At 57.6% G+C, this 23,503-nt stretch overlaps 5 protein-coding genes across 6 annotated transcripts in view; 2 read left to right on the forward strand and 3 right to left on the reverse strand.

Annotated features, from left to right (window-relative positions):
* Window positions 1–4,979: 4,979 nt before the first annotated feature.
* Window positions 4,980–6,786, forward strand: LOC113983498 (vasotocin-neurophysin VT). Its single transcript, XM_027712663.2, has 3 exons — window positions 4,980–5,128; window positions 5,666–5,867; window positions 6,528–6,786. Exons 1-3 carry the CDS (start codon window positions 5,009–5,011, stop codon window positions 6,692–6,694), a joined length of 489 nt encoding a protein of 162 aa, XP_027568464.1. The 5' UTR covers window positions 4,980–5,008; the 3' UTR covers window positions 6,695–6,786.
* Window positions 6,787–9,102: 2,316 nt separating this feature from the next.
* LOC113983511 (neurophysin 1-like) lies at window positions 9,103–10,470 on the forward strand. Its single transcript, XM_027712693.2, has 3 exons — window positions 9,103–9,261; window positions 9,347–9,548; window positions 10,270–10,470. The coding sequence occupies exons 1-3, from the start codon at window positions 9,142–9,144 to the stop codon at window positions 10,317–10,319; spliced, it is 372 nt and encodes a 123-aa protein (XP_027568494.1). The 5' UTR covers window positions 9,103–9,141; the 3' UTR covers window positions 10,320–10,470.
* Window positions 10,471–10,781: 311 nt separating this feature from the next.
* Window positions 10,782–14,747, reverse strand: MRPS26 (mitochondrial ribosomal protein S26). Its single transcript, XM_027712692.2, has 5 exons — window positions 14,519–14,747; window positions 13,651–13,993; window positions 12,129–12,266; window positions 11,749–11,872; window positions 10,782–11,476 (listed from the first exon to the last, which is right to left on the reverse strand). The coding sequence occupies exons 1-5, from the start codon at window positions 14,604–14,606 to the stop codon at window positions 11,345–11,347; spliced, it is 825 nt and encodes a 274-aa protein (XP_027568493.2). The 5' UTR covers window positions 14,607–14,747; the 3' UTR covers window positions 10,782–11,344.
* Window positions 14,748–15,323: 576 nt separating this feature from the next.
* LOC113983512 (progonadoliberin-2) lies at window positions 15,324–17,372 on the reverse strand. The gene is made up of 4 exons (XM_027712694.2): window positions 17,281–17,372; window positions 16,489–16,636; window positions 15,502–15,567; window positions 15,324–15,422 (listed from the first exon to the last, which is right to left on the reverse strand). The coding sequence occupies exons 2-4, from the start codon at window positions 16,624–16,626 to the stop codon at window positions 15,402–15,404; spliced, it is 225 nt and encodes a 74-aa protein (XP_027568495.2). The 5' UTR covers window positions 16,627–16,636; window positions 17,281–17,372; the 3' UTR covers window positions 15,324–15,401.
* Window positions 17,373–19,653: 2,281 nt separating this feature from the next.
* Window positions 19,654–23,503, reverse strand: part of PTPRA (protein tyrosine phosphatase receptor type A) — a 117,862-nt gene continuing 114,012 nt past the window's right edge. For both annotated transcript variants that reach the window (XM_027712659.2, XM_039385611.1), the window contains 5 exons: window positions 22,061–22,195; window positions 21,705–21,830; window positions 21,169–21,320; window positions 20,816–20,951; window positions 19,654–20,027 (listed from right to left, as the gene is read on the reverse strand). In XM_027712659.2, coding sequence (XP_027568460.1) covers window positions 19,953–20,027; window positions 20,816–20,951; window positions 21,169–21,320; window positions 21,705–21,830; window positions 22,061–22,195 — 624 coding nt within the window. In that variant the 3' untranslated portion in view covers window positions 19,654–19,952. The remainder of the gene's footprint in view (window positions 20,028–20,815; window positions 20,952–21,168; window positions 21,321–21,704; window positions 21,831–22,060; window positions 22,196–23,503) is intronic.

The raw sequence follows: 23,503 nt of genomic DNA on the forward strand, positions 1-23,503 counted from the left end.
AATCCCACATCTTTAAATAAGAAACTCTTAGAGAACAGGCAAAAACTTCCAAAAAATCCCACAATTCAGAGGCAACAAAATCGACTTGATGCAGTGGTGTTGTCGTGTTTGCAGTGAGCCATTCAGGGGTGATTCAGCTCTCACACCTCCCCCTCCACATGGATCTCCAGGGAAGGGAGGAGGGTGGCTGCTGCAGGAGCTCACAGTCCACACAGCTGTCACCGTCTCCAGCACTAACAAAGCCTCTGGATGATTCCAACAAAACCCAAAGCCACTGGCTCAGACAAGTATCTCCACTCCACTCCTTGTGATATCCTGCTGGGCAGTGATCCAGGCAGGAGCCATCTCCTGAGTTACCTCCAGGTTCCCTTAGTTCTGGAGGAGAGGGAGGGAGGGACAGGGAGCGAGCAAGGAGCAGAGGTTGGAAGGGACAGTGGTGTTGGGACATCAGGTCCCTCCTCTGCTCAGAGAAGGGCTCATTTCCACCTCATATCAGGTTTCTCAGAGCCTTCATCCCCCAATTTCTCCTCCTCTTAACCCTATAGGACCCTTTGCAGCACGTTTAACCTGCTGTGTCCCTTCTTGCTGAGGATTCAGGGGTGAGTTTCCCTCTGTGCCCACATCTTGGAGCTCGCTGAAGGACCTGGTGTCCCAGCTGGGTGTGAGGCCCCCTGACCTGGGGCACTGAAACCCCTGTGGGCAGCAGGGACCTTCTGCACCCCGAGGCGATGGGCTGGGTGGTGGGTGACACAGAGCCAGGAATTCCCATGGGTTCCTCTTCCAGGACCCACAGCAATCCCTCTTCAGCTCCCACACAGACACCACCAGCAAATTTATTCCCAGCACCAAGTCTGTCTTCTCCCCAGGAGGAGGGGAATGGCCTTGGATTGAGGCTTGAGCCATTTCCTCTAATGCTCTCTGAGCATTTTTCAGATAAATCCATCCCTTGTTGGTCTCATGTGACCTTCTCATGTGACATCCATATCCCGGTGGGATGGACTTGGAGGGAAAGGGCAGCAAGGCAGCACCCCAACCAAGCTTGACTTCCTTTAAAGGAGCATCAAAGCTGTTTTCCTGCTGTCCTGGGAGCAAAAGAGGCATCTTTATCCTTGAACATGAAAAAGGCAGGAGGTGCAGGACCCCCCTCTCCACCAGTCCCCAGCCAAACCCCCCTGAGCCATGGGGTGACAGTGACACGTTCGTGACAGATCCATTTGAGGATCATTAGTCCTCCCAGGCAGGAGAAGGGAGCTCTCCCTTGCCAGCCTCACCTGCTCCATATTCCCAGTGCATCAGTGATGTGTTCAGGAAGTTTCTCCTTCCCTGCTGCATCCATGGCAAAGGCAGGAAAATGCACAAACCGGCGAAATTCATCCCTTTTCCCAACACTCCCTAATTTATCCTGATTAAATGTTGCCACTCTAATTTATCCTGGTTAAACTTTGGCACTTGGAGCTCTGTGTGCTGCAGCCAAGCACTGTGACCTCCATCCCTTCTCCAGCCTCTGGAGGGGCTCACACAAACTTTGTTGGAGTCATCAGAGCTAACGAACCTCTCACTGTTAATGGTAGATGGGGGAGATTTAGACTGGATATTCAGGAAAATTTCTTCATGGAAAGGGTGGTCAGGTATTAGAACAGGATGCCCAGTGTTGTTGCTATTTTTTTTATATTTTGAGGAAAAGAGGAAATTGCCTCAAGTTGCGCCAGGGGAGGTTTAGGTTGGATATGAGGGAAAATTTCTTCATGGAAAGGGTTGTCCAGCCCTGGCACAGCTGCCCAGGGCAGTGTTGGAGTCCCCATCCCTGGAGGGATTTAAAAGCTGTGTGGATGTGGCACTTGGGGGGCAGGGGTTAGTGGTGGCCTTGGCAGTGCTGGGGGAACAGTTGGACTCTATGATCTTAGTGAGCTTTTCCAACCTTACCGATTCCATAAGCTCCGTGGCTGAGCCCCTCCGGCAACCCCAGCCCCTCTGCTGGTCTCTACAAGAGCTGGGGCTGTGTTTTGGCTGAGCAGGGGAGTGGATTTGAGGGTGCTGCTCCCTCTCCATCCTGTGTCAGGCCTTTGGGGCTTCCCTTACTCCCAAGGGGATCTGGGAAAAGGATGGCAGCCACTAACTGTGCCAACGAATGCCACGGCACACATCGTTAGGAAATCGGCGCTAACGAAGGGAGATCCTCTGGGGCCCTGGGAAGAGCCTGGGGAAGAGCAGGGATGTGGCAGAGCAAATCCAGTGCTGGAGACACAGAGAAGGGACCCTGGGGCTGCTTTGGGGCCTGGGGGATTTGGGGCACGACTTTGAGTAGCCCCAAAGTGTTGACTGGGAGCAGGATGTGGGATGGGGGTCCAGCATCATCCCAGGTACCAGGGAACATCAGAGCCCAGCAAGGATATTCCCAGCTGGCTCTGCCCAGCCCTGTGAAACCCATGACCCTGAGATCACTTGTCCCATGACTCACCTCATGTGACCCCAATATTTCCTCCCCCAAACCTCCATTTTCATGTTTTCCACCCATTTTTTCCTCCCCGTTCCCCCCTCGCCCTCCCCTTGATTCCTGTAAGTGATTCCGTGTGGCGGCTGCGGAGCCTCTGCAACTTGGAAAAACATTTTATTAACCTTCCTTGACTTTAAAGAGCATAATTACATTTTAATCTCATATTCCTGCGTTATCATTCCAGACACAGAGTCATTTGGATGCAGATCATTCCCGGCTTAATGTAATTTTACGATACAGTAATGAAGAGACGGAGCAGGAGCGCGGAACACCCAATTTAGAGCTGACATTTGGGGTTCTTTTAAAGAAAAGTTTTCCCAGCCGAGGGCTTTTGCGTCCTCCTTGGCCCTGCAACGTAAGTGGGTTTGGGCTCCCGCTGTGAAGGGATGGATTTGGATGGGGAAGCATGGCTGGTGTTATAATAACACGGGTCATTAAATCCCCCACGGCCGCGCCACGTGGGTGGTTCGGCGTCACGGGGCAAATTTGGGAACTCGCCGCTCCCTTGGTCCCGGGGAGAACTGAGTCAGGGGCTGCATTGCCTTCATGCACCTGGAGGAGGGGAGATCACCCTCATGTTACCCAGCAAAAAGCCCCAAAAACCAGGACTGCCAGCGCCCGGGGTTGATCCATGCTCCAAAATCACAGGAGCTGGGAGCAGGCTGGGCCCCCCAGAACTGCCAAATAAAAGGCTTCCCCCTGTGTGCCTCAGTTTCCCCTGGGTGGCAAAGCGATGCTCTGGGCTCCAGTCCCCTCCAGGACCCCTCCCTGGTTCCTATGGAGCTTTTTAAAGTGTTCTGGTTTTCCAGGTGACAGCAGGGTCACAGTTTCCTTTGGGATGCTGGAGCAGAGCAGCCCCCTCCCCACCCAGAGTACACCGGTCCTCCTTGCTCCAATCAGGGCTGAGCTGCTCCAGGGTGTTGATCCAGCAGAAAAGGAATGTTAACGAGGGGAAGAAAATGAGGGACACTAATGAGAGGGGGGGTGAAAACCCACATTCAGCCACCCCAAGTGACATCCAGGCTGATTTCGATGGTTCTCTGCCTCAGTTCCCCACCTTTGAGCTCAGGGTACAAAACCACCCCAGAGGCTGGGCCACAGCTGGCAGCACCCCCACATTGCCCACCCTCCCTCCCTGCACCCCCAAACAAGCCCCTCCTGATCATCATGAGCCAGCATTTTTGGGGGGAAGGAGGAGGTGGGTGCTCATAGGGCTCAATTCCCCTCTGCGTATTAATTCATGTTGCTGGGAAAGGGATCTGGGACCAGCAGGAATATTCATGGCTGGATGGTGAGGGGAAGGGGGGTTGTTGCTGCTGTTTTCCCTGTACAGATGTTTCCCACAGCCCTGGCTTCCCTGCCTTGTCTCTTGGAGAAGAGGTGGAAGAGGAGGGTGAGCAGTGGGTGGCACTGATGGGTCCCTTGGCTCTGGCAGGGTCCTGCCCTGCACCCCAGTGCTGCAGCCCAGCTCCTGGGTTTTGGGGTGTATTTGTGCCCTCCGGGGTTCTGCCCCAGCCTGGACACCATCTCTTCCCTCAAGCATCCCCTCCCAGAGCAGCATCAATCAAACAGTATCTTCCAAAGCAGCATCCCTCCCAAAGCAGCATCCTTCAAATCAACATCCCTCCCTAAACCAGCATTCTCCAAAGCAGGATCCCTCCCCAAACCAGCATCCTCCAAACAAACAACCTTCCCCCAACCAGCATCCCTTCAGACCTTTTTTTTTAATAACATCCCTTCCCAAACCAGCATCACCCCCAGACCAGCATCCCTCCAAGACCAGAACCCCTCCCAAAATCTGCATCCCTCCAAACCAGCACTGCTTCCAGACCAGCATCCTCAAAACAAACAACTCCCCGTAAACCAGCACCTTCCAGACTCTAATCCCTCCCCAAACCAGCATTACTCCCAGGCCACTATCCCTGCCAAACCTTCATCCCTCCCCAAACCAGCATCACTCCCAGGCCAGCATCCCTCTGAAACCACCATCCCTCCCAAAACCTTCAAACTACCATCACTCCCAAACTTGCATCCCTCCTAAAATCCGCATCCTTCCCAAACCCACATCTCCTGAATGAATATCTGTTCCCAAACCAACATCCCTCCCCAGGCAGCACCTTCTAAATTTGCATCCCTCCCCGGACAGGCATCTTCTGAAGGAGCATCTCCCCCTAAATCTGCACCCCCTCATCCAGGTCCCCTTCCCAAGGACTGCCCATCCCAGGGCCAGCAGCTATCCCAGAGCTGGCACGTGCCCCTCGGAGCAATAACGGGTGGAATTCACCAGCCCCGAGAGCTGCTGCACTGAATCATCTCAATTACAGATTCTCTTGGATGCGATTTGGTGAAAGGGAAAAAAAAAGAGAGAGAAAAACACAACAAAAAAAAACAACAACCCATCCCTCTTCTTCCTCCTCCTCCTCCCCTGGGAAGGAGCGATGGCAGCATAAAAGGAGCTCTCCCAGCACGGGGCCAGACACAGCGCGAGTGGCACAGCCCCGGGCACCCTCCACCATGGCAGAACCTTCGCTGCCCCTCTCCTTCCTCTGCCTCCTCGCCTTGTCCTCCGCCTGCTACATCCAGAACTGCCCCCGGGGCGGGAAGCGGGCGCTGGCCGACACAGCCCTCCGACAGGTACGGGATGGATGGGAGCCTGGGGCGGGGGATGGGGTTCTGGAGGGGGCAGAGCGGCCCTGCGGGGTGCGGAGGCTCCTCGGCACCTCTTGGCACCGCTGGCCGTGCCACACTCCCCGGAGCAGCGAGGGTTTTTTGGGATGGCTGGGGGACGTGCCCAAGGGTGAGTGGCGGAGGAACGAGCACCCGAAATGCTGTCGGCACCTCGAGGAGAAGCTCAAACTCGGCCGCAGCAAAGCATCCCGCTGGATGAGGAGAGCAGGGGGACAGGAGGACAGGACAGCGCGTGGAGAGGGGACAGGGAGGACATGAAGGGCAGTGGGGACCCCCCAAAGTCGGGCCAGCGCCGCAGCACGAGGTGGCGGGGACAAGACGGTTCACCCTGCGCCAGCGTGGCACCTCCAAGGGCTGGAAAGGGGGATGGTGGGGAGCTGCTTTCTAACACAAGAGAGTGTAGGGTCCACCCTGCAGATGGTCCGCCCCTTTTTTTTTTGGGGGGGGGGGGATACGGGGGACTCAGGCAGCTCCTTCCCGCAGTGCATGCCCTGCGGCCCCGGGAACAGAGGGAACTGCTTCGGGCCCGAGATCTGCTGCGGCGCCGAGCTGGGCTGTTACCTGGGCACGGCGGAGACGCGGCGCTGCGCCGAGGAAGACTATCTGCCTTCCCCCTGCCAGGCCGGGGGGCAGCCCTGCGGCTCCGGGGGCCGCTGCGCCGCGCCCGGGATCTGCTGCACCGCCGGTAACGGGGCTGCTGGGGTGGTGGGATGCAGGGTTTGGGGTGTCTGGGGACCACGAGGGGGTCACAGGGGCGTGGGGCAGAACTCCAGTTAAGCCTCGTCTGCTGTCGGGGTTTTCCCTTCCAAACGGGAAACTGAGGCGGGGAGTGGGTGCGATGTTGGCTCCGTTTGGAGGCATTTTTGGATAGTTGGATTCAGGGAAGATATAAGGAAGGAATTCTTGGCTGTGAGGGTGGGGAGGCCCTGGCACAGGTTGGGCAGAGAAGTTGTGGCTGCCCCTGGATCCCTGGAAGTGTCCAAGGCTAGGTTGGACGGGGCTTGGAGCAGCCTGGGCTAGTGGAAGGTGTCCCTGCCCATGGCAAGGTGTGGAACTGGATGATCTTTGAGGTCCCTTCCAACCCAAACCATTCCCTGATTCTAAAGGATGGGTCTCAGAACTCCTTCCCGACCCACCACCATAAGCTTTTTCCCAGTCAGGCACATTCAGGCTCCCCAATGCACCAGGAAAAAACTCCTCGTCCAACCCCATTCCTGGTTGACGGGGAGGCACAAAACTGGAGCACAAGCTGTGCGGGGGCCCCCGGCTGCCACCCACCCATAAAATAAACCACCCGGGGTGCTCAATAACCTGTTCCATCCCCACGTTTTGCCTCCCGCTGAAGACACATGCTCGATGGACTCCGCCTGCCCGGACGAGGGCGGGGACGGGGCTCAGGAGGAGGCGGAGAAGAACCTGACGGTGCTGGACGGCTCGGCTGGAGATCTGCTCCTCAAGCTCATGCACTTGGCGAACCGGCAGCAGCAGCAGGGAAAGCACCCCGTCCTCTGAGCCAGGGCATGGGGCGACCCCCCCTACCCTCGCCAGCCCCCCCCCCACGGCACTGTACATACAAGACCCAATAAAAGTCCTCGTGCACTGTGGTGGCTTCGTCCTGGGCGCTGGGGGTGGGTCACGGGGGCTCCAGGGGACCTGTCTGGGGATCAAGGATGGGGGTGTTGTGGAGGGGTTTCATCCCCCTTCCTCAAATCCCCGAGGAGAACGGGTGGTTTGGCTCCCGTCTGCAGTGGTTTGGCTGAGCTGGGTGCAGGATTTGGCCTCGTTCTTGCAGCAGGAGCGCTCAGGCAGAGTTGGACTTTGGGATCTGGCCATCAAGTCCCTCCCAGGACCCCCAGCAGCACCCAAGGGTGCTCAGCCTCCCAGCACCCCCAGCCCCGGGAGATTGGGGATGTCTGGGATGTGCCACCATCACGTTACCTCTTGGCCAAGTTCCTCTTTGGGGCAGATTAGGGGTCTTGTTGCCTTCAGGAACCACCACATCATCTACTAGAAAATGATAAAAAGCAAGGAAAAGCACCCAACCCCCTCCCAGCTCCAAATACCCCCTTGGGCTGGTGACATCTTTCCCCACCATCGCTCACCAAACTGGTCCCCTCTGGACACCGACAGGCAGGATCAGTCTCCCTGTTATCCCACTGTCACCCCCTCAGATTTGGGGTACTGTTATCCCAACCCCCTCCCCACTCTCTCCCAGGTCTCTTACCCAGTGGGGTCCCTGCTCCGAGCTCTCTCCTGGCTGGGACTGACCAGAGCACAGGGGACAGCTGGTCCTTTATAGCGTCCCCGGGGGAGGTGGCACCTCTGAGGAGGTGGAGCTCCCTGACACCGGCGGGATCCATCCTGCCAGCTCCCAGCACCGTGCAGGGGGTGCAGGATTGATCCAGCCCCTGCTCCCTACAGCCAGCACCTCATCCCAGTCCTGGGGATGTGGGCAACCCCAAATCACCCCAAAATCATTGGAAAAGGGGCCACACCAGCATGGACCTTCATGCTGAGATGAAGGAATTAGGCTGTTCAGCCCTGCCCTGGCACTCAGACTGTTCCCAGATGCGGGATGTGAACCCCAACATTCCTGAAGCACCGGGGACATGTGGCTGAGCCAGGATGATACTCCAGCTGATGGAAGCCTCAAAATCAGGGTGTTGAGTCCCCGAAAGCACCAAGGGCTGATAATTGGTGGGTTTTTTCCCCACTTGTCTTCCCAGTACACATCTTGTGGGGGTCTGGGAACCCCCCGAGCAGCCGTAGGAGCTCCAGGATGGCAATTCCCCCCCTCCACCTCATGCCGCAGCTGGAGCTGAGCTGCTGGGACAGCACACGGCAGGTGCTGAGCCCCATTTCCAACCCATTAACATGGATCCCAGTGCCTGGCTTGTCCCCAGGGAGCAGGACTGACCCCGGGCGGGTGATGGGGACCTGGCCGCCCTCGCGCCGGACGCGCTAAGTGGCGGATTTGGAAGCAAAGCCAGAGGGATGGGAAAAGGTCACAGCTGTCGGGCTCTGGGCTGCCTAATTCCAAATTAAGCCAGTGCAGGGTAATGATCTTGATGGACAGAAAGTGTTGTCCACAGCAGGGAGATTTATTCAAGCTGGGAAAGCTCCTAATTGGGATAACAAAGGTGAGGGGCTGGGGCGAGCAGGACCCTGGGTGGTTGCGTCAGTCCTCAGTCTCATCCTCGGGAAGCCTTCGTGTGCTGATGGTGTGGTTCAGGGCAACACATCCCATCCCCATGCGCAGCTCCAGGGAGAAACAATGGGGAAGTTTGGGATTTCAGGTCTTTGCCCAGGAGGTCTGGTGTTTTCAAGTGGCTGTGGTGCTGTTGGGTGGGTGAGGATGGGCTGGGTGTCACCATCGTCCCAGAGCGGGATGAGCCCAGTGCTGAGCATCCCCCAAAGGCCAGGCAGGGGTGGGTGGACAGGACCAACAAGGGCATTTCCCACCCCACATCTTGTGGATGATCCCAGAGGAGGATATGGGTTCGCTTTTTACCCACCTGAAGGGATTTGAAGCCAAGGGAAGCACATGCCCCTCTCACCCTACTCCTGAGTGGACACATCCCACCTGCAGCTGCCTTCCTTCATTCCTACCCTCCCCATGCCAGAGGGGCTCCCAATAGGACATGGAGGGACATGCCACAGCTCAGCAGGGCTGGCAGGGAAGGGCCCTGAGCCCCAAACTCCATCGGCAGCCTCCGCACGTTCCCCCTGCGGCCGTCGGAGCCGTCACCGAGGAGCAAACCAACACCTTGGCCTTGCCCTCACGTCCTTGACCTCTGGCTATTAACCGAGCCCTCCGGTGTGGGAAGCAATGCCTTGTGGTTTTTAAGGAGCACGGGTGACGCCGGTGCCCAGAATCCCTAAGTAGGAGCGGGGACTATAAATACACGGGCAGTGGTTGGGATGAGCATCCAAAAAACTCTCCCCGTCCCGCCGCCATCATGTCCTGCAAGGCTCTGGCCCTCTGCCTCCTGGGGCTCCTGGCTCTCTCCTCCGCTTGCTACATCCAGAACTGCCCCATCGGGGGCAAACGCGCCGTCATGGACATGGAAATCAGGAAGGTAGGTCCTGGCGGGTTTGGAGCATCCCTAACCCCATCCTTCCCTTCTTCGCAACCTTCTTCCCCCTCCCCTCTCCCCCGAGCAGTGCCTGCCCTGCGGCCCCCGGAACAAGGGCCACTGCTTCGGGCCCAACATCTGCTGCGGGGAGGAGCTGGGCTGTTACCTCGGCACCTCCGAGACCCTGCGCTGCCAGGAGGAAAACTTCCTGCCCACCCCCTGCGAGTCGGGACACAAACCCTGCGGCAGCGGCGGGAGCTGCGCCGCCCCCGGCATCTGCTGCAGCACCGGTGAGTCCTGGGAACTCCCGGGATTCCTGTCACGGGGTCCTCGCACACCTGGGAGGGAATTCAGGGTTATACAGGACAGTGGGAGAGGGGATGATGCCCAAGGGGATTGTCTTGGTCCCATCTATGTGTCAGTTCATCGCCCCTAAAAGCCAGGGCCACCCTGCTCCGGGCAGATTTTATTCTGATCCCAGGGAAGGGATATCAGACCCTTCAGGGAGGTTTTGGGGCAGGAGGGAAGCAGACAGCAACCTAATTTTGGGGGCTGAGGAAGTGCGGGATTCCCATGGGGCATGGCAGCACTCCTGCGGGGTACAGCAACCCATGGCCCTTCCTGCTTTCATGAGTTTTCCAAAAATCCCAACCTCCTCCCTAAATTAAACTACCAGAGATCCCACTACCAATCCCAGGAAACGCCAGGGCACATGGTGGGAGCATGAGATCATTAAACCCCAGAACCACGGGGTCCCTGGGCACTGGTTTGGGGGGTCCCCAAGGGCTGTTTCAGGGAATTCTGGGCACTGGTTTGGGGGGTCTCCAAGGGCTGTTTCAAGGATCTCTGAGTGCTGGTTTGGGGGGTCCCTGGGGGCTGTTTCAGGGGGGAGAGTTTGGGGTGTCTCTGGGGACTGTTTTGGGGGGTTTCTGGGGGCCACTTCACGGATCTGTGAGGACTGTTTTGGGGGGTCTGGTTTCCCACCACACTCCCCCCTCTCTCCCCTCACAGAGGGCTGTGGGACTGACTCATCCTGCGACCAGGAGATGCTGTTTGTGTAGCCCATCCAGGACAGAACCTGCAGGATCCCGTATCCATCCCGCTGTCCCAGCCTGGCCTCGGGCTGGGAACAGATGAGCTGAGAGCTGTGACTAAGCCTGGAGTGATGAGCTTAACTAGAAATAAAACTTGTACAGAAAAACAACCCTAAAAGAAGTCTGTGGCTTTTCTGTTCTTGCCTGGTTTAGGTGCGGGCTCATGAGGAGAGAAAAAGACATTTTTAGGAAAAGTGGAGGTAAAAAGCGAGGATTTCACATCAATTATCTGAGGAAGGGAGGGCAGAGGGACCTGTGGTCAGTCAGTCTGGGCTCTGGCTGAACCTAAAAAGTTTTAGGGCAAAGCTGAGAGTCTACAAGACCCCAACAACCCAGAACACCCAGAGTCATTACAGTTTGATCCACGTCTTCAACCCCAGGTGATGAGTAAAATAAGGCTGAAGGTGGGGAATAAGGAGACACCAAAAATTCCAGATCATCCAGACATATTTTCTCATTCAGCCACACCAAGGGATGTGCAAAGGAGGGTTCAAAGCGTGACCAGGGATGACAGGTCCCTCCAGCCCAGCAGAAATCAGGAGGAATAATTAATTCTTTCACCCAACAACAAAAAAAGAGGAGGGCCAGTGTTCTCTAAAAATCCATTCAGCCCTCATTTCCCTTCGGAAGCATCCAGAGGGGCTGACAGCATGGAGCTGAGAGCCAAGATCTGCCTCCTGACTGCTCCTGCTTCTCTCCCCACACGCTGTGTGTGAAGGCAGGAGGGATCCAAACACGTGGGAGGTGGAATCACAGGCACAGCAACAGCCACACAGGGCTGAGCCAGGGAGCTGGAGCCTCCAACAAGCCCCAGTTTCCCCCTCACCCCCCTTCCCGCCGGCGTTCGCCCTTCGGAAGCAGCACAGCCAGACCCCGCAGCCTTTCTCCACCACTTCCGTGGTCAATTTATACATTTAAAAAAAAGAACTCCAGGTCTTCTGGGGAGGAGGCTCTGGGCACAAAAGCAGGCCAGGAGCCCCATGCTGGGGCTGCTACGACAGCACCGTGCGCTTGACGACCCGCCCGTCCTTGTCGATGGCGAAGTTGTAGTTGCGCGGGTTGTCCAGGCACTCCTCGATCCGCGCGTCCAGGTTCTCGGGGGTGATGAAGCTTTTGGCTTCCTCCTGAACCAAGGACAAGCATTATACCCCCTCAGGATTATCCCTAGGGATTATTCCGCCCCGTTCCCAGAGCTCTCGCTCGGCCTCTCTCCCATCCACGCGCTGTCAGCACCCCTGGAAGGCGCCAACACCTTGCTACCAGCTACACACTCTCCCAAGTGAAAGATCTCTGGAAAACAAGCCCACGGCTTCCACATGGCTCCCACGGGCTGCCAGCAAATCCCTCGCAGGGGCTGCTGGCAGCTTGTCCCCCAGGAGGCACCAGCTGCTCTTACCTGCAGCTGGAGAACCTCCTGCTCCTTCTCCTTCATGAAAGCCTCCATTTTCCTGGCCTGCTTCTCCGCGACCTCCAACTTCCTCCTCTTCTCTTCCTCTGCTTCTTTCCTGAGTCTCTCCTCTCTGCCAGACAGAAAGGAAAACAAAAAACCTGATGAACGAGGTGACACTCCCACCCTCAGGAGAGCAGGAAGCTGCCCAGAGCCCCTTAACTTGCCCCTCAGCCTCAAGAGGCGCAGGAAACGCTGCGATGGCAGATTTATTAAAAAAGGTCAAGATTTAGGTCAAGGGTCTTCATAAAAATTAAGCCTGGCTCTAACTGAGTTTAGATCTGCACAAGCAGAAGCCAAAGCCATGCAGGGCAGTGGATCCCGCTGACCTTCGTGCCCGCTGCCGGGCGTTCTCCTCGTCATTCCAGGCCATCAGGCGTCGGTGCTCCTCCAGCAGCTCCGCGGAGTTCTCCCCGCCCAGACGCTCCTCCCGCTTCTTCTGCAGCACCTCGGCCCTGAACTCGGCCCTGCAGGGAGGAGGGGAGGGCGCTGAGCCCCTGCCCGCGGCTGGGAGCACTGAGGGTTTCCACAGCAGAGCCAGCCCCATCACCTTGTCCCACAGCGGTCCCAGTCCCACCACTCTGACCCTTCCCTGTCCCACAGCGGTCCCAGTCCCACCACCCTGACTCTCTCCTGCCCTATACTGGTCCCAGTCCCACTACCACGTCCTTTTCCTACCCCAGAGTATCCTGAGTCTATTTGCCTCTGTTCCAAAGTAGCCCAGATCCCCCAACCCACTCCTGCCCCACAACCTGCCCTCTGCCTCACAGCAGCTCCAAATGGCCACAATCCCAACCCTCCCCTGCCCCACAACAACCCCCGAGCCCCATATCCAGCTCCCTGCCCCATACCCAGGGCCACAGCCAGACTCCCAGCCCTGCCCTGCCCCAAAGCAACTCCATATCCCCCTGCCCAGTCCCCTGCCCTTACAGCCAGTCCCACTGTCCAGTCAGCTCTTCAACCCTACAGATGTCCCATACCCAGCCCCCTGCCCCAAATCCAGCTCTCCAACCTCCCACAGAAACCCCACAGCCCTATACTCAGCGTTCAGCCCCATCACCAGGCCCCTGATCCACACCAGCTCCATACCCAGAGCCACAGCCACAGCCCCCAAACTTTCCCCTATCCTACAACCCCATAACCAGCCCCCTGCCCCATACCCTATGCCTTACCCAGAGCCACAGCCAGCCTCCCAAACCCTACCTTGTCCCATAGCAGCCCCACACCCAAAGTCACATGCAGCCCCCTCAAACTTTCCCCAGCCCCACATCAGCCCCCCAGCCCCATACACAGCCCCCTGTCCCACCCCCAGCCCAAACCTTTCCCTATCCTAAAACCCTATGACCACCCCCCTGCCCCATCCCCAGTCCCTTACCCAGACCCAAATCCAGCCTCCCCAAGCCCTCCCTTGCCCCACAGCAGCCCCATAGCCTCATAACCAGCCCCACACCCAGAGCCACAGCCAGCCCCCCAAGCCTTCCCCTGCCTCACATCAGCCCCCCAGTCCCAGCCCCCTGCCCCATCCCCAGTCCCATACTCAGAGCCACATCCAGCCCCTCCAATCCTTCCCCAGCCCCCCAGCCCCATACCCAGGTCCCTGCCTCATACCCAGCCCCATACCTAGCTCCTCCAAACCCTCCCGGGCCCCACATCACCCCCCTGCCCATACCAGAACCACATCCAGACCCCCCACATCAGCCCCCTGCCCATACCCAGAACCACATCCAGACCCCCCACATCAGCCCCCTACCCATACCCAGAACCACATCCAGCCCCCCAACTCCGCCCTGCCCCACCACCCCACGCCCACCCCCCTGCCCCCATCGCCCCCAGCACCCCGACCCCCGGTACCGGAGAGCTCCGAGCACCAGGCGGTGCTGCCGGTACCGCTCCAGCACCACCAGCAGCTCCTCGGGGTCCACGGGCGGCGGCAGCTTCAGCCGCCCTGCCTTGGACTTGGCCGGGGGGTCGTGGCGGCTCTTGCGGCCCCGCGCCGGCACCACCCGCGGGGACCACCCGGGGCACAGCCCGGGGCAGGGGCCGTGTCCCAGTCCCGGTCCCGGTCCGGGTCCCAGCGGCAGGACCGGCACCGGGACCGGGACGGAGCCCGGTCGGCAGCGGCTGAGCGCCCGCAGCATGGCGGGGACACAGCGGCAGTGACGGCCCGGGAAGGGCGGGACGGAGGGAGCGGGGCCTGGCGGGAAATGGAGTGCGGGGAGGGGGGGACACACGGACACGGGCCCTCACGGGACAGGGAATGGATACCCGCGGGACACGGACCCTCACGGGACAGGGAATGGATACCCGCGGGACACACGGACACGGGCCCTCACGGGACAGGGAATGGATACCCGCGGGACACGGACCCTCACGGGACGGGGAATGGATACCCGCGGGACACGGACCCTCACGGGACGGGGAATGGATACCTGCGGGACACGGACCCTCACGGGACAGGGACACCTCCACAGGGGATATGGGTACCCACGGGCACCCACGGGACATGACACCCGAGGGACATGGGCATCCACGGGATAGGGACACCGGCGGAGCAGGGAAATCCCCATGGGACACAGACACCTTACATGGGACAGAGATACGCAGGGGACATGGACATACATGGGACATGACACCCGTGGGACAGGGACCTCCACGGCACAGGGACACGCGTGGAGCAGTGAAATCCCCATGGGGACCGACACCCCCACGGGACACATACCTGTGGGATATGACACTCGTGGAGCACGGACACCCCACGGGACACTGACACCCTCCGTGGGACAGAGATACGCGGGGGACATGGACATATACGTGGGACACCCGTGGGACAGGGACCTCCACGGCACAGGGACACGCGTGGAGCAGGGACACCCCCACGGGACACCGACTCCCCCGTGGGACACAGATACCGGGGGGACACGGGCGCCCCCACACTGGACATGGATACCCGAGCGACAAGGACACCCCCGCGGGATATGTACCCACCCCACGGGACACAGAGACCCCCGTAGGGGGTGGTGATCCTGACTGGACACGGCCACCCCCGGGGAACACAGACCCCACTCCCCCAGGACGCAGACACCCCCCCCCCAGGGGACAGGGACACCTGTGGGACACGGGCACCCACGGGAAAGGAACACCTCCCGTGGGACACGGCACCCCACGGGACACAGCCCTCCCAAGAGACCCAACCCTCTCTTATTGCACCCACCCACCCACGAGACACGGCCCCTCACGGGACATGAATTCCCCGCGTGGGGATGCGGCACCTCCCCATGACGGAGCATCCCCACGGGACACGACATCTCCCACGGGACACTCGTTATCCCCACGGCACACAGACACCCCCCCCCCACGAGAGACAACCCCCTCTCATCGCACACCCGTCCCTTCATGGGACACATCCCCCACGGGAGACACAGCCCCCACGGGACACGACAGCCCCCACGGGACACATCCCACCCCACGCACACTTGTCCCCCCATCACACCGCCACACCAAACACTGTCCCCCGAGCACCATCACTCCGCACAACTCCCCCCAGCCCCTTTATTCCCCGCGGGGGGGTCCCAGCTCGCTCCCGCGTGGGTCGGTGGGTCCGGTCAGGGGAGCAGCGCGGGCCCCTGCGGGAGGGGGATCGGTCAGTCCCGGTCCCGGGGACCCCCCGGTCCCCCCGAGCCCCCGAGCCCCGGCCCCACTCACCGGCAGCAGATCCTCCCGACGGGGGGGACACGGAGGAGGGCGGCAGCGCCCAAGAGGGGCCGGGACCTGCGGGAGAGCGACCGTGGGAAGGGGAGAGAGGGGACCTCCGGGATGAGGGGAAAAAGGGGGCATCACCCCCGGGGGTGGTTAATCCCGGGGGGGGGAAATCCAGGGTGGATAATCTGCGAGGGGGTAACGTGGGAGGGTAATTCGGGGGGAGGAGATAATGGGGAGGGGGGGCGATAATCCCAGGGAGGAATAATCCAGGGGGGATAACCTGGGGAAGTGTAACCCAGGAAGGATAATCCGAGGAGAGGGAGGATGATTTGGGGAAGTGTAACCCGGGGGGGATAATATGGGAGGGGGTAGCTCTATGGGGGAGATAACCCGGAGGGGGTTAATTTTGGGGGAGGGATAATTGGGAAAGGGGGAATTATACACCACCACCCCCCCCGGGATGATAATTCCGGAGGAGAGGGAACACACGGAGAGGTGTAATCTGGGGGTGGAGGATAGTGCGAGGGGGGGCAATTTGGGGGGAGAGATAATTGTGGGAGGGGGATAATCAGAGGGGGGGATAATGGGGGAAAAATGATTTGGGGAAGTGAAGCCCCAGGGGGGATATTATGGGGAGTGGGATAAATCCTTGGGGGGAGGGAGTGTAAATCCGAGGCGAGAAGGGGATGTAAACCCTAGAGGAGATAATTGGGTGGGAGAGGTGACTGCAGGGGGGATAAATCCAGGAACTCGGAGAGGAGATAATCGTGGGAGAGGGGCGTAGTTGTGAGGGGGAATAATCCAGGGAGGATAATCCTGGGGGAGTGTAAACCCAGGAGCGGGGGGTTTTACCCCGGGGGGGGTTACAAACCTTGGGCAGCGTGGTGACTCCAGGGCAGGGTGACACAGGATCACCTTTGGAGGGGCGGAAATCACCCCCATGCGATAGGAAATGACTTGGAGGGGGATGAACCGGGAGACACACCCTACCTGGAGGTTCGGGGGGATCCGGAGGTCCCGCTTGCCCCCCGGGTACCAGCCGTGGGACCAGTGCTGGGCGGGGGCGCGGGGCAGGGCACAGCTCAGCACCAGCAGCGCCAGCAGCAGCAGCGACCCGCGGGGAGCCATGGCCGGGGGGCTGCGGGGGCACAGGGGGCCCTGTGCCACCGGCACCCACCCCGGGGGCACCCCGGAGGGCTGCGGAGGGCGAGGGGGCTTGGAAGGGGTGGAGGGATGAGCCCCCATGGGGTGGTTTGGGTCCTGCAAAGATGGGAACCCCAGGGGTTGTGTGGGAGGAGGGGGTGAGCACTTCGGGGGGGGGGGGTTTGGATGGAAGAATGGAAAGGATGGCCCAGCATCTCTTTGGGGTGGGTTTGGGATGGAGATCCAAAGGGGATGAGCATCCACGGGTGCTGCCTGGGGTGGGTTTGGGGGTAGAGATGTGGAAAGGGTGAGCACCCATGGACGTGTCTTGGGATGGAGATCAGAGGGGATGATCCAACATCTTTTTGGACTGGGTTTGGGATGGAAATCCGGAGGGAATGAGCACCCATGGGTGCTCCCTGGGGTGGGTGTGGGGATGGAGATCCAGAGGGAATGAGCCCCCATGGGTGCTCTTTGGGGCTGGAGAAGCCAGGGGGGCTTGGCACCCCGTGGTGCTGCTGGGATTCGGGTCCAGCATGGACACCCACCCCCCCATGGTTGCTATTGGGGTCTGATTCGGGGTGAGCAGGACCACCCACCCCGGGGTGAACCCCCCTCCCAGGGCCGGGGCAGCCTCACCTGGCTGGGCAGGTGCCGGTGGCTGGAGTAGTGACCGGTGGCCGGAGTAGTGACCAGTGGCTGGAGTGGTGACCGGTGGCCGGAGCAGTGGCTGCCCAGGCAGGCACCGCTATTTGAAGGGCTCGGTGACAGTGACGTCGGCCCGGCCACTGCTCCCCCGGGGACCATGGGATGGCGTCGTCCTCCCCGTGCCAGTGTCCAACACCTCCTCCTTCCCAACCCCCCCTGGCCCTGCAGGACAGCACCTGACACCCCTTTTTTGGAGAGGTCTGAACACTGCTCCCCGGTGCAGCTCATCACTCAGGGTGGGGTCCCCCCAGAATGGGCTCATTTCCCGATGGGAAAGGGGTGGATCCAGCCCGGATGGTTCCTTTGCTGCCCCCAGGATGCTCTTGGAGAAGGGAGGGGAGTAAATCCTCTGTGCATCAGTTTCCCCCATCCCAGCCCCAATTTCCCCAGTTGTCCCCCCATTTCAGGCTCATCACCCCCAAATCCAGGCTGGATTCTGGCAATGGCCATGCAGCCCAATGCTCCCAGTTCCAAGGATGCCATGGAGCCCAGGAAGGGGATTTAGGCAGGATCTGGCCCTGGATTATCTCTGACAGCTGCTCATGTCTCTGCTATTTGCAGTTGGATGCAGGATGGGGCCAGAGCAGATGCTGTGGCGAAAGGTCAAGGCAGCTCCCCAGACCCCAAAATTTGCCCTATCCATCCAGAGATCTTAAAAATGAAGGAAAAAAAAAGGGGGAAAACCTCATTACTAGCAGCAGGAAGCAGCCAGAATCCACTGGGTAGCGGGATGGAAGGGCTTGTTGGGGTGGTCCCTGTGTGGAGCATGCAGGGAGGATGAGTGCAGCCCCCTTCTCCCAGGAGGGACCTCTTTTCTTTTGGGGTCACCACATTTATTTCTGAGTGTCACTGGCAGCTTTGGCCCAAAGTCTCCCAAATTCAGGAGCTGGAGTTGATCAGCAATGGGATGAAACTGGGGTTCATGAGGGGGTACGAGGTGATGGAGCAGGGCAAGTTCTGGGGCGTGTTTTGGGTTGCTGGGGGTATTTTTGATTGCTGGAGGGGTCCCCCTGCCTGTGTGCCTCCACCAACTCCCCCTGTGAACCCTGCCTGGATGGAAAAGCTGGAAAACTTGGATACTCTGGCTCATGGGCTGTTTTTTTCCCATGTTTTCCTACATTTCAACCGCATTTCCCCTGAGTCCTGGGGCATCCCGGGGCAAGGCTGTCACCATTCCTGGGCCCTGCCACCCACCCTGTGCTCCCTGTCACTGTTTTGGGAGTCCAGCCATATCCTTGAGGGGAAGCTTCCACTCCAAACCATTTCTCCCAGTGCCTGCAAAGGGGATGGAGCTCCCCCAGCTAACCTGGGCACGGTGCCCCTGACTGCAGGAGGAAAAAAAAGGAAGGTGTTTCCCCAGACACCCCTTTATAACACAAAAAAATAACCTCAAATTAACCTGGTTTTTTAATATAGAAGTGCTGCACCCCTAGTCCTCAGGACTTTTCTTGACTCTCTGGACTCTTCTTGAAAGAGGGCAGGTTTATACTGGATATTAGGAAAATTTTTGACTGTGAGGCCCTGGCACAGGTTTCCCAGAGAAGCTGCGGCTGCCCCATCCCTGGAAGTGTCCAAGGCCAGGTTGGACAGGGCTTGGAGCAACCTGGGCTAGTGGAAGGTGTCCCTGCCCATGGCAGAGGGCTGGAACTGGATGGTCTTTAAGGTCCCTTCCAACCCACACCCAAACCATTCCAAGTTTCCATAATCTCTTGGGATGCCAGGAGAAATAATCTGACAGCCCCTCCAGCACCTGGGGATGGAGCTCACCTGGTCCCATTCCAGCCCCAATCCCTGGTCTAAAATCTGGCCCCAAACTCACAGGCCTTTCCTTCAAGGAGCAAAAATTCTTTTGTTTTTCTGGCGTTTGCTTTTTTTTTGGGTTGAAATCCCAACATTTGGGTACTACTGTGGCTGTTAGTTTCCAAACCAGCAGCACATTGTGGCCTGACCCTGAAGGAGGAAACTTTTTGGCTTTTCATACAAAAATAAGGATATTTATATATATACACACACACAGAATAAGCTTTTTTTCTTTTTTTTTCTCCTTATTTTTTTTTCTTAAGAGCTGACCAGCAGAAAAATGTGAAACCATTTCCCTGCAGGTTTGGAAAAGCTTGTGCTGGTGGGGTTGTGGGGGTTTGGGTTTTGTTTTCAGATGAGATCCAGGATATCTTTTTCTTCTTTTTCTTTTTTTTTTTTTTTTAAAAAAAGGCTTTACTCCCTCAAGAAAAAAAAAAAAAAAAAGATTTACAAACAAAATAACAGCCTGTATCAACTCTCCAGAAGAGAGATGGTGTGACAATATTAATCCAAACATCACGCTATTTAATTCCCCAATAAAACATTGGAAAAAAAGGAGCCAACAGTATCTGCACTAACACTTTGCTACATATAAAATCTCCAGCTAATATGAAGCTTATGGTACCAACCTCTAAAACAGTTAAGATATATACACATAGGTTTTTTGTTTGTGGTTTTTTTTTTGGGGGGAGGGGTATATTAACAAACAGAATATTACAAAATATTAAAGAAGGCAACTCTTCTGTCATTTGTTTGGGGTTGTGTGTGGATTTTTGTTCCTGGTTTTTGTTTTTTTTTTCTCTTCACTTGAAGTTGGCGTAGTCTGAGAAGGCGTCGATGTATTCCTGCACCACCTTGTAGCAGAATTCGTACTGTTCCTGTGGGATTCGGGGAGAGAACGGTGTTAGGCCAGGAAAATCCACACCTCAGACATCATTTGATGGTTCGTGCTCTTTGGCAAGCTGGGACCATGCATGGCCAGGTGTCCTCAGCTGGATTCCCACCCGTGAGGTTCCCACCTCCTTTGTGACCCCCAAACCCACCCTCCTTGCTGAGGTGCCAACAGCAAAAGAAACTCTCTGCTTTCTGCTTCCTCTCTCAAGTCCTATTTTGACCCCAAAAGAGTTTTTTCCTACATCCCTGATCATCCTTGCAAACCCCTCTGGCAAGACCTCATCCAGCCCTGCCTGCTCCAACCCTCCCTGTGTGCCCAAGCCTGTGCCACAGCCACTCCAGGACAGTGTTCCAGGTTCCTGGAGCCCGTAAATATGGGACTGTGGTTAGGGGGGTCTCCAACGAGGCTCCTACAGCTCCTCTTAGTGCTCAAAAGGCGCTTGATGCCTTCAGCATCATCTTCCAGATGCCTTAACAAGAGGAAGGGCAGACACCTCCTGGCACATCTCCATAGAATCATGGAATCCTAGAATGGATTGCATTGGAAGGGACCTTAAAGACCATCTCCAACTCCCTGCCATGGGCAGGGACACCCTCCCACTAGACCAGGTTGCTCAGAGCCCCGTGGGACCTGGCCTTGGACACTTCCAGGGATGGGGAATCCACAACTTCCCTCATGGAGAGGGAAAACCTTGAACCAGGGAGGTTTCTGCTCAACACTGAGCCCCCAGCCCACCCTTGCTGAGGTTTTGATGTGGCAGGAGGCCCTTACCAGTGTCTGCACCATGTGTGGCCTCTGTAGTCTTAAACTCTTCACTGTCTGAAAGACGTCCAGGATCGCCTCTGCCTTCACTCTCTCCAGGACAGTGCTCAGCGCACAGAAGGTGCCCGTTCTTCCTGCTCCAGCACTGGGGAAGAGAAACCAGAAGGTGAAGGAAAACGCCTGTCCTGACCCTGTTGGCTTTGCTCAGGGCACAATCCGTAGGGGAAGCGCCGGAGAACTGGCGGAGCCAACGGTGCTGCCCCAGCCTCTCCCAGTATATCCAGGACGTGCTTTGGGGCTCTGACCATCTCCCAAGCTCCTGGTCCCTTTGGAGGGGTGTCCAAGCTGCTCCAGCACTTTACCTGCAGTGCACAGTGATGGGGTGGTTGCCAGACTGCTGCTGCTGCTTCTGCACCGCCGCAATGATGTTGATCATCCCCTTCCCGTCCCCGGGGATCCCGACTTCTGGCCAGCCGTGGAAATGGAACTGCCGGATCTGCCGGCTCTTGTTTTCCTGGTGAGAGAGCACAGCTCGAGGTCAGGCACAGTTGGTGGGAGATCTGCACCAAGGAACCCACCAGCTCGGGGATTTGGGAAAACCATCCATGTGGGAAAGCTGCTGGCGGAGGGGTGGCATTCCCGTGGCACGGAGCAGGGCAGGTGTGGGGAATGGGGAGCAGGAGGGAGGCCGGGTCCAGGTGGGAAGAGGGACGAGGTGGAGGAGGGTGAGGGCTGCTGGGTGGCAGCAGGGCAGAGGGCAGGATAGGAACTCTCAGGGGTGTCATCACCCCTTTGGGATGACGGGGTGATGATGGAGCGGAAGAAACGCCAGCAAGGGCTCATGGCAGCCAAACTCAGGAGCACCCAGAGCTCCCCAGGACAGAATCCAGACTCTCACCCTGGTGTTTGTCACCAGCAGGTCCCGCACCGTGTAGCTCTCACACTCCTCCTCTTTCTTCAGCTCCACAGTGATGTCTCCGTAGGACACGGAGCCGTCAGACGGCCAGTACTGGGCACACTTCTCCTGAGGAAGCATCACAGGGGGAAGACAGGGTGAGCACCCCATATTTTTCCAAAGGGATTGGATAGAGGAGTCTTCTGGGGCCTGCAGCTGCCTAAAACCAGGTGGGATCCCAGACTCCCAGAATCACAGACTGGTTTGGGTTGGAAGGGACCTTAAAGACCATCTCGTTCCAACCCCCTGCCACTTCTTTATTTTGCTGGTGTTTGATGCAGCTGTTCCCGGGAGCTTACCTGGCCTCTCTCCTCCAGCTCTGTTAGCATCACTATGGAGCAGGATTTCCACTCCCAGATCATCCTCCAGAAGTCCTCTATCGTGTGCTGCAGTGGCCCTTGGCTGGCGATGTAGGAATCCTTCTGGCGATAACCCTGAAATTCGGGAACAGGGTTAGTGCTGAACTGGAAGCACCTGGATGCCAGGAGCAGCAGGAGGAATGCTTTTGGACATGATTGGGTTGCCAAGCTGAGGGAGGATCATATCCCCTACACATGCCCTACTTTATCCATTCAGGGAAGAATGATTTGGGTTTCCAGCAAGCCTAAGCAATGTTGCAAACTCTGAGTGCCTTGCCTAAGCTCCAGGTATTCAGGTATGATTTTTACTGGGGAATTTTTGGAAGAAGTAAGCAAAACTAAAAGGAACTAGATGATCTTTAAGGTCCCTTCCAACCCAAACCGTTCTATGACCTATGGAAACCAGCAGGAAGTCTGGGTGACTCTGGCTCTTCCACAGCCACAAAGTGTTTCTGTTTCCAATCCCCTCCGATGTTCCCCTGGTGCCCTCACTGCAGACTGTGACTAAAGATGCTTCGTCATTTGGAGTTTGTCATTGAAGCAAAGTTCAGCAGAGGCAGGAAATTGAATCCTCAACCAAAATTGCTTATGTGTTTTGGAAGCTTTCTGCTCTGGAGGCACAACAAGGCAGCTGCTCCCGCAGCCAGAGCCACCCGCAGGGACACAGCAGAGGAGATTTCAGGGAGCAATTAATTGGGGATGTTAGAACTGGGAATAAACTGGTTTTAGTGGATCAACCCACGGCAGTGATTGCCTTTTGGGAGAAAAAAAAACCCCTGCCATTAGGAGATGAAAGTAGAAATTGGGCTGGGAAAGAGCAGGGTCTGTCACTTGGCCAGCACTGCATGAAGATAAATATTCATCCGAGATGTCTCCCTGGAGCCTCCAGGATTGCTCAGGAGAAAAGGATGTGCAATCACTTACCTCCTTCCCAGAGTGAGGAAAGCACTTAACCTCCTTGCCTCCCCTCCTTCCATCACCCAGACAGGTATAATGGGATTGACCTGGTTCTCCTCAAGGGTTTTGGGATCGTGTATTGCTCCATTACCTAATCTAGCGGATGTTTTCTGACCAAATGACCAGTGCTGTATCATTTCCATGGATACGTGCGTGGATACACTTCTCCACAGCCATCAGCAGAACCCAGAGGTGCAGAAGTGAGCCCAGGACTTGGAGGCTCTGCTCAGGCTCCAGCTCTCTGCTCCCACCAGCCGTGGGACACGAGGAGCTGGGAATACTGAGGGGTTTCTTGGAGACAGAAACCAGCACCATCCAGTAACACAAAAGCAAAGTCAAGTGGAAGGAGCCTTACGAAACTCAGAGAAGGAGTGTTTGGGACAAATCCTTCCCCCAGGAATCAGCCTGAGGTGAAGTTTCCACTAG

This window comes from Pipra filicauda, unplaced genomic scaffold (assembly GCF_003945595.2).
Source record: "Pipra filicauda isolate LSUMZ 115617 unplaced genomic scaffold, ASM394559v2 scaffold422_size665910_pilon, whole genome shotgun sequence".
Taxonomy (NCBI): Eukaryota; Metazoa; Chordata; class Aves; order Passeriformes; family Pipridae; genus Pipra; species Pipra filicauda.